This window comes from Xenopus laevis, chromosome 5S (genome assembly GCF_017654675.1).
Source record: "Xenopus laevis strain J_2021 chromosome 5S, Xenopus_laevis_v10.1, whole genome shotgun sequence".
Lineage (NCBI taxonomy): Eukaryota > Metazoa > Chordata > Amphibia > Anura > Pipidae > Xenopus > Xenopus laevis.
This window is the reverse complement of record NC_054380.1, coordinates 113,129,557-113,145,709: the sequence shown is the minus strand read 5'-3', so window position 1 is coordinate 113,145,709 and position 16,153 is coordinate 113,129,557. Positions and strand designations below refer to the sequence as shown.

Below are 16,153 nucleotides of genomic sequence, written 5' to 3'. Positions count from 1 at the left end.
ACTGAACCTGTCAGGTTTTTGCCTAATACAGATGGTTCCTGTACCGTTAGAGAAGGTCCTTAGATAGGATAGAAATTAGCTTGTTCTTATATGAACTAGTTTCTACCTGTCAGGTTTTTGCCAAATACAGATGGTCCCTGTACTGTTATAGAAGGTCCATAGACAGGATGAGAATTAGCTTGTATGAACTCACTAGTTTCTATCCCTTTACTGGACCTCATATGAATACCTCCCAACTGTCCCTTTTTCGGAGGGACAGTCCCTCTTTTGACAGCTCAACCCGCAGTCCCTCATTTGTACTGGAAAGTCCCTCTTTTCTCTGCACTGAACAGCCAGAAAAAGAAACAAAGTTTCTCACTTAATTGGCTTTTAGCAGAGAGCCCAGAACAGCTAACAGGTGCAAATAAGATACTTTGTAACAATTCTGAGACACAAAAACAGTTTAGATAAGGAGAAATATTTTCAAACTTTCATAACCTGCCAAATTTTGTAAAACAAACATGGTAATTAGGGGGTGTGGCCACATAAAGGGGTGTGGTCAAAAAATTGCTGCGCTACATGAGGAAAAAAATTTTTTGTCCCTCTTTTTACTTCCAAAATGTTGGGAGGTATGCAATATGAAATAGCAGTAAAACAGTCTAACACAGATGATGGATTTCACTCATCTTATATATGAATAACTAAGTACTAGCTCTAAAAATGGCAGAAATATGTCCTTTAATGAGTTGCAAATAGTTTTCTATCTATTTATCATACCAAAAGGTTATTATATTGAGAGGGCCTTTATAGGGATGAGAAATAGCCAGTTCTATTAGAACTGACTAAAATCTATCCTTATTTGGGACCTTACTTTGAAGGTCCTTGTACTGGATGACATTTAGCTTTCTCATTATAGACTGGATTAATTCCTATACTTTCCTGGTAACACCCACCACCTTTCTAGAGATAGAAACGAGCTCACTGCCATATGAATCATCTATTTCCTATCCACTAGAGCAGGGGTCCCCAACCTTTTTAACCCGTGAGCCACATTCAAATGTAAAAAGAGTTGGGGAGCAACAAAAGCATGAAAAAGTCCCTTGGGGTGCCAAATAAGGGCTATAATTGGCTCAAAAATAAGCCCCTTCTTTGAGGACCCTGAGAGCAACATACAAGGGGTTGGAGAGCAACATGTTGCTCACGAGCTACTGGTTGGGGATCACTGCACTAGAGGGACGGTCCTTTCCAGGGATAGGAACTAGTCGCTTCCATAGAATAAATCATTGGCATTATTTTATAGAGCCGACGCAAACTAATCCCCGCCCTAGCGCTGGTGGCGCCAAGGTGATGACGTCACGTGCGTCTGACGGCGCTGCGCAGAGTGCGGCTTGGAAATGGCGGTCGGGCTTCAGGCCTGGAGCGGCGGGTTCGTGTAAAACATAAACAACACCAAGGGCCTTTGCCCCCGAGGGTACCGGAGTCTAAATATTGCAGCCGCTGGTCGGAGCCTAAGGAGGGTGTAAAGACGGATGTAGTCATTTATTGTGCAGCCTCAGTTTGTTCAGGTGAGAAGGAGGCCTGGCAAGGAACAGTGTGCCGGGTTAGAACCGCGCGATCAGGTGGTCACCGATACAGTTCAAAACACTCCACACACCTTGTCACTCGGCCGCTCTTAACTGCTGTGTTAGACTCCACCATTTACGTTTTTGTTTTCTTTAAATCTGTAGTTGCCGTACGGTGCGACCGTCCTGTAAGGAACCGAAGGCCGTACGAGGAATGTCAAATATGTCGTTCAATAAGAGCGAGGGGTTTACATGTTAGACCATTTGGTTGTATAGTCGTGACTTGTCTTGTTTGGAACGCAAGCACCGTCTCTCCAGTTGAGGTTTTGTTTAACCACATTACTGCTACCTCGCAATTTGTTTTAACACCGATTTTTTTTTTTTACTCCCAGCTGTTAGCGCAACACATGTAGCGAATAGCCAACATTGCATCTTATTTCTCTCTATGGCAGCTCTTGTGTAATTGATTCTAAGGTGATTAGCTCTGGAGAACATGGTGGGCTGTGTTTATTAGTCACCTAACAATTGTTCTTAAAGGGATACTGTCATGGGAAAAAAACATTTTTTCAAAATGAATCAGTTAATAGTGCTGCTCCAGCAGAATTCTGCATTGAAATCCATTTCTCAAAAGAGCAAACAGATTTTTTTATATACAGTTTTGAAATCTGACATGGGGCTAGACATATTGTCAATTTCCCAGCTGCCCCAAGTCATGTGACTTGTGCTCTGATAAACTTCAATCACTCTTTACTGCTGTACTGCAAGTCGGAGTGATATCACCCCCCTCCCTTTTCCCCCCAGCTGCCAAACAAAAGAACAATGGGAAGGTAACCAGATAACAGCTCCCTAACACAAGATAACAGCTGTCTGGTAGATCTAAGAACAGCACTCAATAGTAAAAACCCATGTCCCACTGAGACACATTCAGTTACATTGAGAAGGAAAAACAGCAGCCTGCCAGAAAGCATTTCTCTCCTAAAGTGCAGGCACAAGTCACATGAACAGGGGCAGCTGGGAAATTGACAAAATGTCTAGCCCCATGTTAGATTTCAAAATTGAATATAAAAAAATCTGTTTGCTCTTTTGAGAAATGGATTTCAGTGCAGAATTCTTCTGGAGCAGCACTATTAACTGATTCATTTTGAAAAAAAATGTATTTCCCATGACAGTATCCCTTTAAAGATGACTGTACAGGGGCTGATAATATACCAATGTATAGCTTTAAATTAGGGATGCACCCAATCCACTCTTTTGGATTCTGCCGAACCCCCTGAATCCTTTGCGAAAAATTTGGCTGGATACTGAACAAATCCTAATTTGCTTATGCAAATTAAGGGTGGAAAGGGGAAAACATAGTTAAATTACATAGTTAAATCGGGTTGAAAAAAGACAAAGTCCATCAAGTTCATCCCCTACAAATGAAAACCCAGCATCCATACACACACCCCTCCCTACTTTCACATAAATTCTATATACCCATATCTATACCAACTATAGAGTTTAGTATCACAATAGCCTTTTATGTCTGTCCAAAAAATCATCCAAACCACATTTAAAGGCATTAACTGAATCAGCCATCACCTGGTGCATTCCACAACCTCACTGTCCTGACTGTGAAGAACCCCCTACGTTGCTTCAAATGAAAGTTCTTTTCTTCTAGTCTAAAGGGGTGGCCTCTGGTGCAGTGATCCACTTTATGGGTAAAAAGGTCCCCTGCTATTTGTCTATAATGTCCTCTAATGTACTTGTAAAGTGTAATCATGTCCCCTCGCAAGCGCCTTTTTCCCAGAGAGAACAAGACCAACCTTGACCGTCTACCCTCATAATTTGTCTTCCATCCCTCTAACACTTTCATGTTTTGTGACAAAAAGTCATACGATTTCCCTGCTTCTATATGCAAATTCAGATTCTGTTTGGCCGGCCAGAAGGATTCTGCCGAATCCTGCAGAAAAAAGCAGAATCCTGGATTCGGTGCATCCCTACTTTGAATAAACAGACTAGACCTGAAGACGGTTCTCTGCAAATTTGGTTTTCTGTGTCGTCCTACACTTGCTTTGGAGTCCTCCCACCATCACATTTGATAAAAGGGGTGTTGTATACGACGGCACAATAAATCAAGTTTGCAGAGAAGCTTCTGAAAATTTAGTCTGTTTATTGAAACTTGTACATTATTTGTTCCAAATGGTGAGCTGGTAATATTTCCAGAATTAAACAGACCACAAGCAGTAACTAAAGAATGGCAATGATCAAATTTTACACTAAAGCCCCCCCATAGACGCAAAGATTTTTCTTTGATGAACGACTGATTTCAGTGCAATCCAACCAATCCATCAAATGATCGTGAGGTTAGTGAGAATCAAACAATTGTGCATCTAACGTTTTTTCGTCCACCCGTCACAAAATTGATTGGCCAGGTTAGAAAATTTTCATCAGGCACAGTGAAATCTATCCATTGTGCCATTGTTTGCAGGGCCAAGCAGGCAGCTACCCTCAGTTTTCGTAGCTTCAACTAGACAACATCGCTTGAAATGGTCTTTTTAGTTGATGTTCAAATCATACATTTAAACAGTCGTTTCAAGATAAGCTTGGTCTTACGATAACGAAAAGATCTTTTAAAAATCCTAACATCTATGGCCAGCTTTACAAGGGATAAAAGCTACAAACTTGGTCCTTTCAGTCAACGGCTTATTGGACCATGTATGAGGGTTAGGGACAGGCCAAAAATGACCGTGTTGGCCTGTTCATACGCTACACATCTGAGGGGTTTTGTAGACTCCCCCTATGATCCAGTTCAGCCTAATTTTTGCCCAGCTTGTGGGTGGTCAAATTGGGTCCAGATGTGTTCGCCAGAAAACCTCACCAAACAAGGTAACTTCTTTGACAGGTTGAGTGCTTTCAGGCTGTTGCCAATTCTGTGGAACTGTAGGTGAAGTGACCCTGCCAAATTCTGCTAGAAATTGTGGGCACCAAAATCTCTCTGCTTACCATAGCTCCTAAAGAATTAAAGTATACTGTTCTTATTTCCACCTTCAGTTCTAAGCTTGTACTCAGACTTTCTGATTGTAGCAGGCCTTTCAGAGGGAACCATTACAATCAAAATTCTTTCCATTATGCCACTTTCTACCATCATCTTTTTTTTTTTTTGTAAACTTAGTTTCAGTAGTTTACGTAGCTTTGAGATAATGGTTCAAATAAGTATGTATGTATATTTTTATTTGTGTAGTGCTCCTTGATGGCAAAATACTGTAACACTGTACATCAGAACAAAAAACTAGTATAACTAACAAGGGAGTCATTGCAATAGTAAATACAAATAAGTACAAAAGTACATTACACATAAATAGTACAGTTACAATACAGATTTAAGTGCTTAGTGTAAAGGAGACAAAAGGATGGGGGACCCTTCCCTGTTGAGCTTACAGTCTAAATGGAAGGGTAGCTTCCAGACACAAATTGGGGGGGTATTAAGTACAGTCAGATCATACAGTTACTGCCCTTATGTTGCAGAGATTGTATAATGTTACCGTATATACTTGAATATAAGCCGAGGTACCTAATTTAACCTACGAAAACTGGGAAAACTTATTGACTCTAGTATAAGCCTAGACACAACTACAGTCCTTTCTCCCAGAAGCAGACATTCTGCCAAAGCGACCCCCCCAGCGATCAACCGGACTTCTTTGCAAAGTTGATGGTGACAGAGAATTGCCAAACGGAGTACTGTGTGCATTGTCCCACTGTCCCACTACCATGTGCAGATGGTGCTGTTTGATATTGCCATCACTGTTATTCTTTCATATAACCAACAGAGGGCACTGTGTGATATTGCAGTCACTGTTATTCTTCCATATAACCAACAAATGGCGCTGTGTGATATTGCAGTCACTGTTATTCTTTCATATAACCAACAGAGGGTGCTGTGTGATATTGCAGTCACTGTTATTCTTTCATATAACCAACAGAGGGCGCTGTGAGATATTGCAGTCACTGTTATTCTTTCATATAACCAACAGAGGGTGCTGTGTGATATTGCAGTCACTGTTATTCTTTCATATAACCAACAGAGGGCGCTGTGTGATATTGCAGTCACTGTTAATCTTTCATATAACTACTACTATAGTTTATATAAACAAGCTGCCGTGTATCCATGGAGGCAGCCATTCAAAGTTGAAAAGGGAAAAATGACACAGGTTACACCGTAGATAACAGATGAGCTCTATGATAAACCGTGGGATTCTACAGGGCTTAGCAGTTGTCTATCCTGTGCTTGAATTACTGCCCCCGTTGCTACATAGCAGCTTGTTTATATAATCTATTGTAGAGTTTGCAGGACAACAGTACATTGCATTATCATTACTTTAAAATATTTTTATGTTTTGATGTTACTGTTCCTTTAAAGAAAAAAATCTTGCTGTCTGAATGCAAATTAAAAGTTCATAGTCTACAGGGACCGTTAGAGCAGATTCCTGGGGCGGTAGGTGTTTCAGGATGAAGGTAAGATATTTTCTGTTAAAGTGAGGTTTTATAATAATACAAGGCTTCATATTGTTCTCAGTTCTAGTAATGGTCGAATCTGATCCATTTTGCTTTGCCGAAAATATGCATAACAGCGAAAATTAAAAAAAAAATAGATTAAAGTCTATGGGCTACAATTTATTTTGATGAGCAACAATTTTTTTTCACCCATTAGAGTCTATAGGTATCATTTTCGCTTCTAAACTTCACTACTCCGGTCTAGATGTTAGTGTTCTTGGATATGTATGTATTGGGTCATTTTCTATTTATATTTATTTGTATGCATCTATAATAAAACGGTACATACGTCTAGGTAATTTTATTGAAAACAGTTTCTCTCCATGCCTTGATTTTTCTCTGCACTGCTGGTTCTGACCTTTGAATCAATGTTGTAGAATCCAGCTGATTAACAGACCTGCAAGAGAACTGACTTCCGCTGCATTGTTTTAAGATCCAGAATCAGAAAAAGAAGTTTGCAATCATATTTACCATTGCAAAGACATTTATAAATAAGTTTAAAACTGCTGAAAATTTTTAATTAAAAAGTTCCTTAGAATTATAATTTTTCATTATTTAAGGAAGAATGTTCTTCGTGTAAGTTAGCTATTTCTAGTAACCTTGGTGTTCTTAATTTTCTTAATTTCTTATATTCTATGCATTGTAGACCATGATAATTAATAAAAGAGAATGGAACACCAGGAAAATGCCCTGGAAGTGTCTTTATATATTGAGGCCCATCCATCAAATGTCGAATTTCAAATTCATGTGAATTCTTTTCAATTCACATATACCTGTACTCACAATTCGACTGGGAGTTTATTTAAGAAAAAAATTTGAATGGCTAATCGATTAAATGGTTCTGACCTGAAAAATTTGAATTGTATTCGATTCGTATGAATAGAATTAATAGCTTTCTAGAATGTCAAGAAAGCTATTAACATCTCCAAATGGTACATGAACTCGGCAGTTTTTAGGTGGCGAATATTAGAATTTGGACTGTTGCCATGGTATGGAATGTGTGAATTTTGATCCTTGAAAATGCGAATTTACTATACGACCCTTGATAAATTTGCCCCATAATGTTCTTAGTCCGCACTTTTGAAAATTACACAATTTTCAAAAAGTGTGAACCTTTTACATAAACCTTTTTATTTGAAAATGTTAAACTGTTGTTGTTTGTAGCACATGTATTCAGATTTCTATACATTTTTGCCAGAATTCTACCTATGTGACTCTCGTGTATAAATGCTGTTAGGCCATTTATTTTGTTTGTGTTAACCTTTAGGGTAGGGGTCCCCAGACTTTTTTTTACTTGTGAGCCACATTCAAGTGTAAAATAATGTCATGATTTCATGGTGTCGTTTTTTTATATAAAATTACACTGTTTACACTGCAAATAATTCACTCAACCATGTAAAATTTCTATCCTAACCCAATATCGATGTGTAGGCAGCTATCTCAGGTCATTTCGCCTGGTCATGTGCTTTCAGAAAGAGCCAGCACTGCCAGGATGGAACTGCTTACAGGCAGGCTATTGTTTCTCCTACTCCATGTAACTGGAGTCGCAGTGAGATATGGGTTTTTATTAGAGTGCTGTTCTTATATCTACCAGGGAGCTGTTAACTGGTTACCATCCCATTGTTCTGCTGATGGTTTGCTGGGGGGGAGGGTGTGATATGACTCCAACTTGCAGTGCAGCAGTAAAGAGTGACTGAAGTTTATCAGAGTACATGTTGCACGACTGGAGGCACCTGGAAAACTGACAATATGTCTAGCCCCATGTCAGACTTCAAAATTAAATATAAAAAAAAATCAGTTTGCTCTTTTGAAAAATGGATTTCAGTTCAGAAGTCTGATGGAGCAGCACTATTAAAGGGGACCCGTCACCCAAAGAAATTATTCAAAATCCAATTTTATAACATTAGTCAAGCAAAATGAACTTTAATTACACTATATAAATTATTTGAATCTTGTTTCCTTCAGTCTGGGATTTCAAAATTATAGCAAGCAGGCAGCAGCCATTTTGTGCACAGTGTTATTAAGACAAGCCTTGTATCATCTCAGAATCTTGTTTGTGCACCAGAATGGGGGACCCAATGTCCATTTCCATGCCCTGGTTACACAATTAAATGGTTAAGAGAATGGGGGAATGTGGGGAGAGCAGTGACATCTAGGAAGTGCTGAATGGAAAGGGAAAGTAATTGTCTGCCCCGCCTCTATGCCACTGGCATAGAGGAGGGGCAGACAATATTTGATTGACAGATGAGATTTTTAAATGAGCTTACAACAGCTATGAATGCTTTAATAAAAAATAGAAATTGGATTTCATGTTTAATTTGAAAAGACTTTTATTATACAGATTTTTGTGTCTGGGTGACAGGTCCACTTTAACTGATTGCATTTTGAAAAAAACATGTCCCATGACAGTATCCTTTTAAGACAGGAATTTAAAGAGAAGCACCTGCTTGGAGACCACTGGTAGCAACATCCAAAGGGTCAGTTGGGGATTGCTGCTTTAGGGTAATGGATTGAGGTAAAATGTATGAATTGTGTAATCACCGGAAGATGCAAAAGAAGATTTCATATTTTTTTTCTGCCTGTTATTCACACTGATTAAGGTATTTTTAGATTTGTCACTCGCAGTTAGCACAGACTTCTCATAGATGACATCTCCATTTCTGCCTTTTGGTGTGAAGCCAATGCTGCATTTGGGAAGTTGAATGAAGGCCAGGGGCATGTTTTGTAAGGAGACCTTTGGACATCATTGTTGATTATAACTCTGACTTGGCCCCGCAGGTTACTGTTTTGACAGTTGTTTGATTTATCTGGTTAGATGGAACATTGTCAGCCAGGGCAGAATATTTATGGAATGACATTAGCCTGGTGGAGTTGTTGAGACACCATCTTGTTCATTTCTGATTCGTCTGTGTTCTATTGGTTAGCCCAAACTCTGCATTACCATTGTACACGTTGGCTATTTTATTAAAATATATATTATAATTATCTATTGGCGTCTGTAGATTATACACATTTTCCACTTATATTTCATGTATTTCTTAACTCTTAAATTATAGATAACCTACGTTCAATGTTCACTTGGTGCTCTTTTATATTTTTGCATTGTTTTCCACCTCTTTCCAGCTTTCAAATACCAACATTTGGGATTTGTGTTTTGAATTTAATTTCTGAAACAAGCACTGTTCATTGTAAGCCAGCTCAGCTATGCAGTATGATTTAGTTTACCCTTATAAATATTGGTGTTCTTCAATGCTTTTGTATTTCCTTGCCTCAGAACATTATCTTATGTAAAAAAAACCCAAACCGATTCTAAAGGTGGCCATAGATGCAAAGATCCGCTCGTTTGGCAACATCGGCAAACGAGCAGATCTTTCCCCGATATGCCATTAACAAACATGGCTATATCAGGTATAATCTGATTGTTCGGCCGTATGTGCCGTGGGCTCCGGCGGGATTGGTCGGGTCAAAATCAAACCTGACAGATCGACCAAACGACCGATCTCCGCCGTCGGCACACACCACACACGATCCGAAAATCGTACGAATCCTCGATTCATACGATAGGATCTGTGTGTCTATGGCCACCTTAGTTCAGGGCTATATGGGATATAGTTGTACTGGGATCCTAAACACCTACTGCAGTTTAAAGTCTTTCTTCTCATTGGAATACATCTACTGATGATGCATGAACAAAAACACCATCTGACTTAATCTAACCAGGCTTAACATTACAGCAGTGGGGATCAGATTTTATAGGATGCCACAAAATCTTGTGGTGTCGCATAACAAGATTTTTTGGGTCAGATGTAGTCTGACCTATAAAATCAGATCAACATCTCCTATGTTTAACCCTAGCTATTTGTTTTTCTCTTCACCACTAAGTTACTGAATCTACTGAATAGATTCAATACTTTTGTTTTGCTACCAATATGGATTTGTGCAGTTTAGTTAAATATCGAGTACAACATACTGTTTTATTATTACAGAGTAAACAGTAAAAAAATTGTAAGGAATATGTATTCGCTTAAAATAAGTCTATGGGATATGGCCTCCTGTCATTTCTAGCTTACCTGAGGTATGTTTGCAATGTTGCACATGCTGTATCTTTTGAATGCCTGTATTTTAGTGAAAACTTAGAAATAAGTGCATCATAACTATTGCTTCCAAATGCTTGTCCTTTAAATATATGTTCTGAAAGATGGGACAATTCTAATTAAAGGGTTTGTCATGATTACTAAATTACACAGTGTAATACTAAATTACACTGTGTACATTCCAAGAAATTCTATTTAAAATTTCCTTGAACCAATAAATGTATTTTATGTTTACTTCTAACATTGTTATGTAGGCAGCCATCTCAGGTCATTGTATCTGGACATGTGTTTTCAGAAAGAGCTGGCATTTCACAATGGAACTGTTTTCAGATTTTCAGAAGCTATTTTTCTGAACTTGGGTATCTGGACTTAGATTTTTACAATTGAGTGCTGTTCTCATATCATAGGTTTAGCATTGTAGGTGTTAGGGAGCAATTATCTGGTTACCTTTCCATTGTTCTGCTGGGGGAAAAGGATAGGGGTGTTATCACTCCAATTTGCAGTACAGTGGTAAAGAGGGACCAGTTTATCAGAGCACAAGTCACATGATTGAGGGCACCTGGGAACTAACAACATGCCTAGGCCCATGGCATATTTCAACATTTTAAAAAAATCAGTTTATTTTGAAAAATGGATTTTAATGCAGGACTCTATTAAATACATTTTCCCATAATATCCAGTTACTTTTAAATTAGCTGGAGAAACGTTAGTCTTACACTTGCCATACATGTTGCCAAACTGTTTCTTTGCCCGATTTGGCGTCTATGCATGGACCTAAATTGTGATTGGATGATGCAGGTCTATGGAGATCCATCACACAAGGACCATATCAGTACACTGATGCATCTCTCATCTGCCAGGGTTTTCTGATCTGTCCGATTGTTATGTGGTCAGCTGTCCCAAAAACCTTTATACATGTGGATTAAGTTGAAAAGGCATTATCTGAGAAAATAGTATTGGCCTGGGCTCAGAGGGCTTGGAAATCTCATCGCACATAGATAAGGTGTACATGATCTTCTGCTGATGGAACTGCAGGTCCCGCATCTGTTCTTTAGTTATCCCAGTAGACACGCAATCAGTTCAGCATGATCTCCCCAGTCATCAGTGATGAAGAACTTGAAGTCTTAGAAATGCCTTCCATGTCCTCTTTGTGATGCAAAACTTATTTCAAAGTTATGGTGCTTGCAGCTTTTCTCCTCTCCATACCATCATGTGAAATCCTACTTCCCCATGGCAACTCTTATACTTAATTTTATTCCAAATTGATCTCTACGTTGCCTGTATCACTTAACAAAGACACCAGCTACAAAAAAATGACCAATAAAGGGGACAGTGGTATGTGTCTGTAATTATTGATTTGAATGTTTGAACTATATTTTCTGTTCCATTTAGATTCTGTGTCAAGACCCAAGTTAACATCACAATGGCAACAGAAATTGGATCCCCACCTCGCTTCTTTCATATGCCTCGGTTTCAGCATCAGGCTCCCAGACAGCTCTTCTATAAGCGACCTGACTATGCCCAGCAACAAGCCATGCAGCAGCTCACCTTTGATGGCAAACGTATGCGAAAAGCTGTGAACCGCAAGACTATAGACTACAACCCCTCCGTCATCAAGTACTTGGAGGTAAAAAACCTTATCTGCTCAAAGCAAGAAACCAAAGTCATGCATTGGATGTGGACTTTAATTAGCAGCTATTGCTGCATTACCTTTAACAGTTTTCTTTTACACTGATACGTGATACCTATATTGACTGAGCAATTAACCTTGCATGCTTTCATGTGAACTTGTTTGTACAGCAATGCTTACAATAATTCTTTGTCACTGTCCAAGCTCCTCATTCTTTGAGTGTGTAGTGTTTAGTTTTGTTGCAGTAAATTTGTGTGCAAATATGTACATTTTATCAAATATACAGAATGTTAACAGTCGGTATATATTTAGGCCCTGGTCAGACAGAGAATTGGCTCCGCTTCTCTCTACCTGTGTTTTGTAGGCAGGTGGAGAGAAGCAGATTTGCTCTCTTCTACATATATATATGCTTCTACATATATATATATATATATATAGCACAACTTCCACCTGAGTGCAGTGCATGGAGAAGTGAGCCCTAAAAATGGGAAAGGAGGCATTTTCAGGCAAGTCTGACCAGGCCCTATAAGTATTATGTTATAGAAGCAAGTCCGTGAAGGATATAAAAATCCCTACGCTTAGCTCTGGGTAAGAAGCATCAACAGTTTAACTTTCAATGCATAATATTAAACAGGTAAAATTAACATTTACATAAAATGTGTAGTACACTGTTGATCAGATTGGCTTATCTGTAAAGCTGGCCAGTAAAGGTGTACACCATCTCATTTCCTTTTTTAACTTTTATTGGCTGGATTGCTTTTCAGGGAACCCTTCATACATATAGGTCCAATAACTGTCCCTTGTATTTATCTGAGCCCTGCTGTCAACTTTTTATGTATTAAAATAATTAGCAAAAGTATAATCTAAAATTTTTTTAAACCCATTAAATACTGTACATGAGTTGTAAAAGAAAAGTTTTGAATGTTGTTATAAATACATGTTTTCTACACCAGCAAGAACACTTCTTACAACAAATTACCATTCTGTCATTTGGGTAATGACACACACTGATACAAAATGCCAGAAAATACCCTGCCGTAGAAATACTGAGAATTATCTCTGCTAAAACTACTGTACAGTGATTTGTTTTGTTTTGTCTTTTTAATAAATATGGGGCAGATTTATTAACGGTCAAAGTGAAAATTCAAATTAGAATTTGTGAATTGTGAATTCTCCAAACTCAGAATACTCTGGTTATTTAAGAAATCTAATTTGACTATTCGCCACCTAAAACCTGCTGAATTATTGTATAAGTCAATGGGAGAGTTCAGCGGATCAAATTGGTGATGTTTGTAGCCTTCCTGACATTCAAGGTTTTTTAAATTTAATTTGAGTCGTTTGAATATGTTCAAGTTTAAAAAAATTGATTTTATTAATACATTTAGACTAGTCGAATTTATGGCCTGTTAGGGAAGTTCAAAAAAACGTACACAAATTCGATCCTTAATAAATGTGCCTTCCTGTGTCATTGCGCTAAATGTATGTTTCATGTTACTGTGTACAACAACATATTATTTACTGCTCCTTTTAATAGTCTGTAATGCACCAAGACACACATCTGTGTTTATCCCCAATTTGCATGACTGCAGATGACCAATCTCCCTAAAATGCCTCTCCATTTGAAATAACTGAAAATGTCTGTTTTAAAACCTATGTATTGCAAAGCTGCCTCAAGTTTCCTCCCAAGGCAATTTCGGGCGACTTCAGAAGAACAAAGCAATGTGTTGGAGAAGCATTTTCTGGAGATTTGTTGCTTGCAGTTTTGCATTTTTTTTCCGCAGGCAACACATTTCCCAGTCGGCTACTGCCCTTAAATAAAAGAGTAAAAAAGAATTGAATGATACATTAAATGGATACTTTCATGGGAAAACATGTTTTTTTTCCATAAAGGCATCAGTTAATAGTGCTGCTCCAGCAGAATTCTGCACTGAAATCCATTTTTCACAAGAGCAAACTGTTTTTTTTATAATTAATTTTGAAATCTGACATGGGGCTAGACATATTGTAAGTTTCCCAGCTGCCCCCAGTCATGTGACTTACGCTCTGATAAACTTCAGTCACTCTTTACTGCTGTACTGCAAGCTAGAGTGATTTCGTCCCCCTCTTCTTCCCCCCCCCCTCCCCACATCCTAACAATAGAACGATGTGAAGGTAACTTCCTAACACAAGATGACAGCTCCCTGGTAGATCTAAAAACAAGTAGGAGAAATAACAGCCCGCCAGAAAGTAATTCCATCGTAAAGTGCAGGCACAAGTCACATGACTGGGGCAGCTGGGACACTGACAATATATCTAGCCCCATGTCAGATTTCAAAATTGAATATAAAAAAATCTGTTTGCTCTTTTGAGAATTGGATTTACGTGCAGAAGACTGCTGGAGCAGCACTATTAACTGATGCGTTTTGAAAAAAACATGTTTTCCCATGACAGTATCCCTTTAAGGTTGGTGGCGCTCTGGTGGAGATTAGTCGCCCAGCGTCAAGTCTCCTCTTCTTCAGGGTGACTAATCTTCCCGTTGGCTAGAATGTGAATCACTGGCGGGATGGCACTCTGATCGCTTCAGAGGAAACTTCGGTCAACTTTGGAAAAACTAAGCAATCCGAGTGCCATCTGCCGGCGATTAACATTCTAGCCGGTTGGAAGGCAATATGGGGAGATTAGTTGCCGAAGAAGAGATTTGTCGCTGGGTGGGACTAAAATGAGTTGGTTTGTGGGTATATTAAGATTACGTAATACCTGTTTTCACTCTGGTTCCCCCCCCCCTTTTTTTTTCTCTTCCCAGAACCGTGTTTGGCAGAGAGATCAGAGAGATATGAGAGCTATTCAGCCAGATGCTGGTTACTACAATGATGTGAGTGTTAAGGGCAAAATGAACATATTATTCTGCTTATAGGGTTAGGATGCTTGCTTTCTATGTTAGACCAATATCACTTGAAGGTGCTTCTTCTGGACTCATAATTATCAGCAGAAAACACATTGGTGTGTTTTTTATGAAAAAACTATAGATAGCAGTGATAAAAATGACCCATATGCCTTTGTATATACATTCTCTCCATACCATGCATAATGACAGTTTGTTTGCTTAGCAAAGCCTATCCCGATTTACTATATTCTGCTAGTGCTTCTCCCTGAAGCCAAAACCCCATTTAGAGCAGTGTCACATTTTGCAAACTGTCCATTTCATCTAATGTCACTGCCTAACATTTCTTGTTTTACTGAAAATGAATATTTTGCCTATGGCCTATGTTTTGTACAAGCAGATTGTTCTCATCCAATGATTACTGCTTTGAGCCACAGGCAGCAATATTCGGCAATAAGTATCAGATTTTTTTTTTTAAACTAGCTACATACCTCCTGTTCAGTGTGTGTGTGTTGTCTGCATGCATGTGTGCACCCTCTGATTTCTCCACAGAAATCAGTCTTTGCCAAATATCTTTGATTTCATAGATGTGCAGTGATGCTATGCTTGTTCATCTAGTCTATGCCTCAGCTATGTCCTTGGATATTTTCTATAGTATTTTTAAAGGGGTTATGTCACAGGATAACCAGTTTTCTACAAAATGCATCAGTTAATGGCAGACCCAACAGAATCCTGCATTAAAATTCATTTTCAAAAAGCAGATTTTTTTTTTTAAATATAAATGTAACTTTGAAATCTGACACAGAGCTAGACATTTTCCTTTTTTCCCAGGTGCCTTTAACCATGAGACTTGTGCTCTGATAAACTGACACTTTACTACTGCACACCAATATTAAAACAAAAAAAGGTTTATTGGTTTAAGAAAAACATTTTAAATGGCAGAATGAGTTATTTGCAATGTTCAGCGTATAATACAGTAATAAAAACCATACAATAATTATCATGACAGAATCAAAGGTAACATAAAAAGTCATTGGTGATGTGCGGGTCAGGTTTTTCCCCACCCGCCCAATATCGACTTCCCGCGCCCCACTTCCAGGTTCCTTTTATAGACCTGCGCTGCCCCGCCGATGACGCCACAAAAGGGACGGGGCAAGCAGGCGCACAGCTATAAAACTAGAAGCAGGCAGTGTAAAATAGGGGTGCGTGGTGGTCCCCAACCTGACCGACCTGTGGGTATCCAGCAGGCCCGCGCATCACTAAAAGTCATGTTATTTCTTACTCATGGCAGTACAGTAGAAACTAGTTGTCTAGCGTTGCAAAAGTTAAGTATGCTGAGAATGTATTTTGTTCTTAGCTGTCTAACAAATCAGTCTGTGAAATCAAGTTGTGTTGTTACATAGATTATCATTTTAAAATGCTCACGTGACTTCTTCATACCTCATTACAGATAGAACCCATCATGTATTTGTTTCTAAGCAATTATTCAAATTCT

The 16,153-nt window shown here is 38.7% G+C and overlaps 1 protein-coding gene across 3 annotated transcripts in view; it reads left to right on the top strand.

Annotated features, from left to right (window-relative positions):
• Window positions 1-1,299: 1,299 nt before the first annotated feature.
• The window catches only part of wdr33.S (WD repeat domain 33 S homeolog), a 57,680-nt gene continuing 42,826 nt past the window's right edge, over window positions 1,300-16,153 (top strand). For 2 of the 3 annotated variants that reach the window (XM_018265816.2, XM_018265815.2), the window contains exons 1-3: window positions 1,300-1,544; window positions 11,561-11,795; window positions 14,581-14,649. In XM_018265816.2, coding sequence (XP_018121305.1) covers window positions 11,592-11,795; window positions 14,581-14,649 — 273 coding nt within the window. In that variant the 5' untranslated portion in view covers window positions 1,300-1,544; window positions 11,561-11,591. The remainder of the gene's footprint in view (window positions 1,545-11,560; window positions 11,796-14,580; window positions 14,650-16,153) is intronic. The other variant, XM_018265814.2, reaches the window with a different exon arrangement.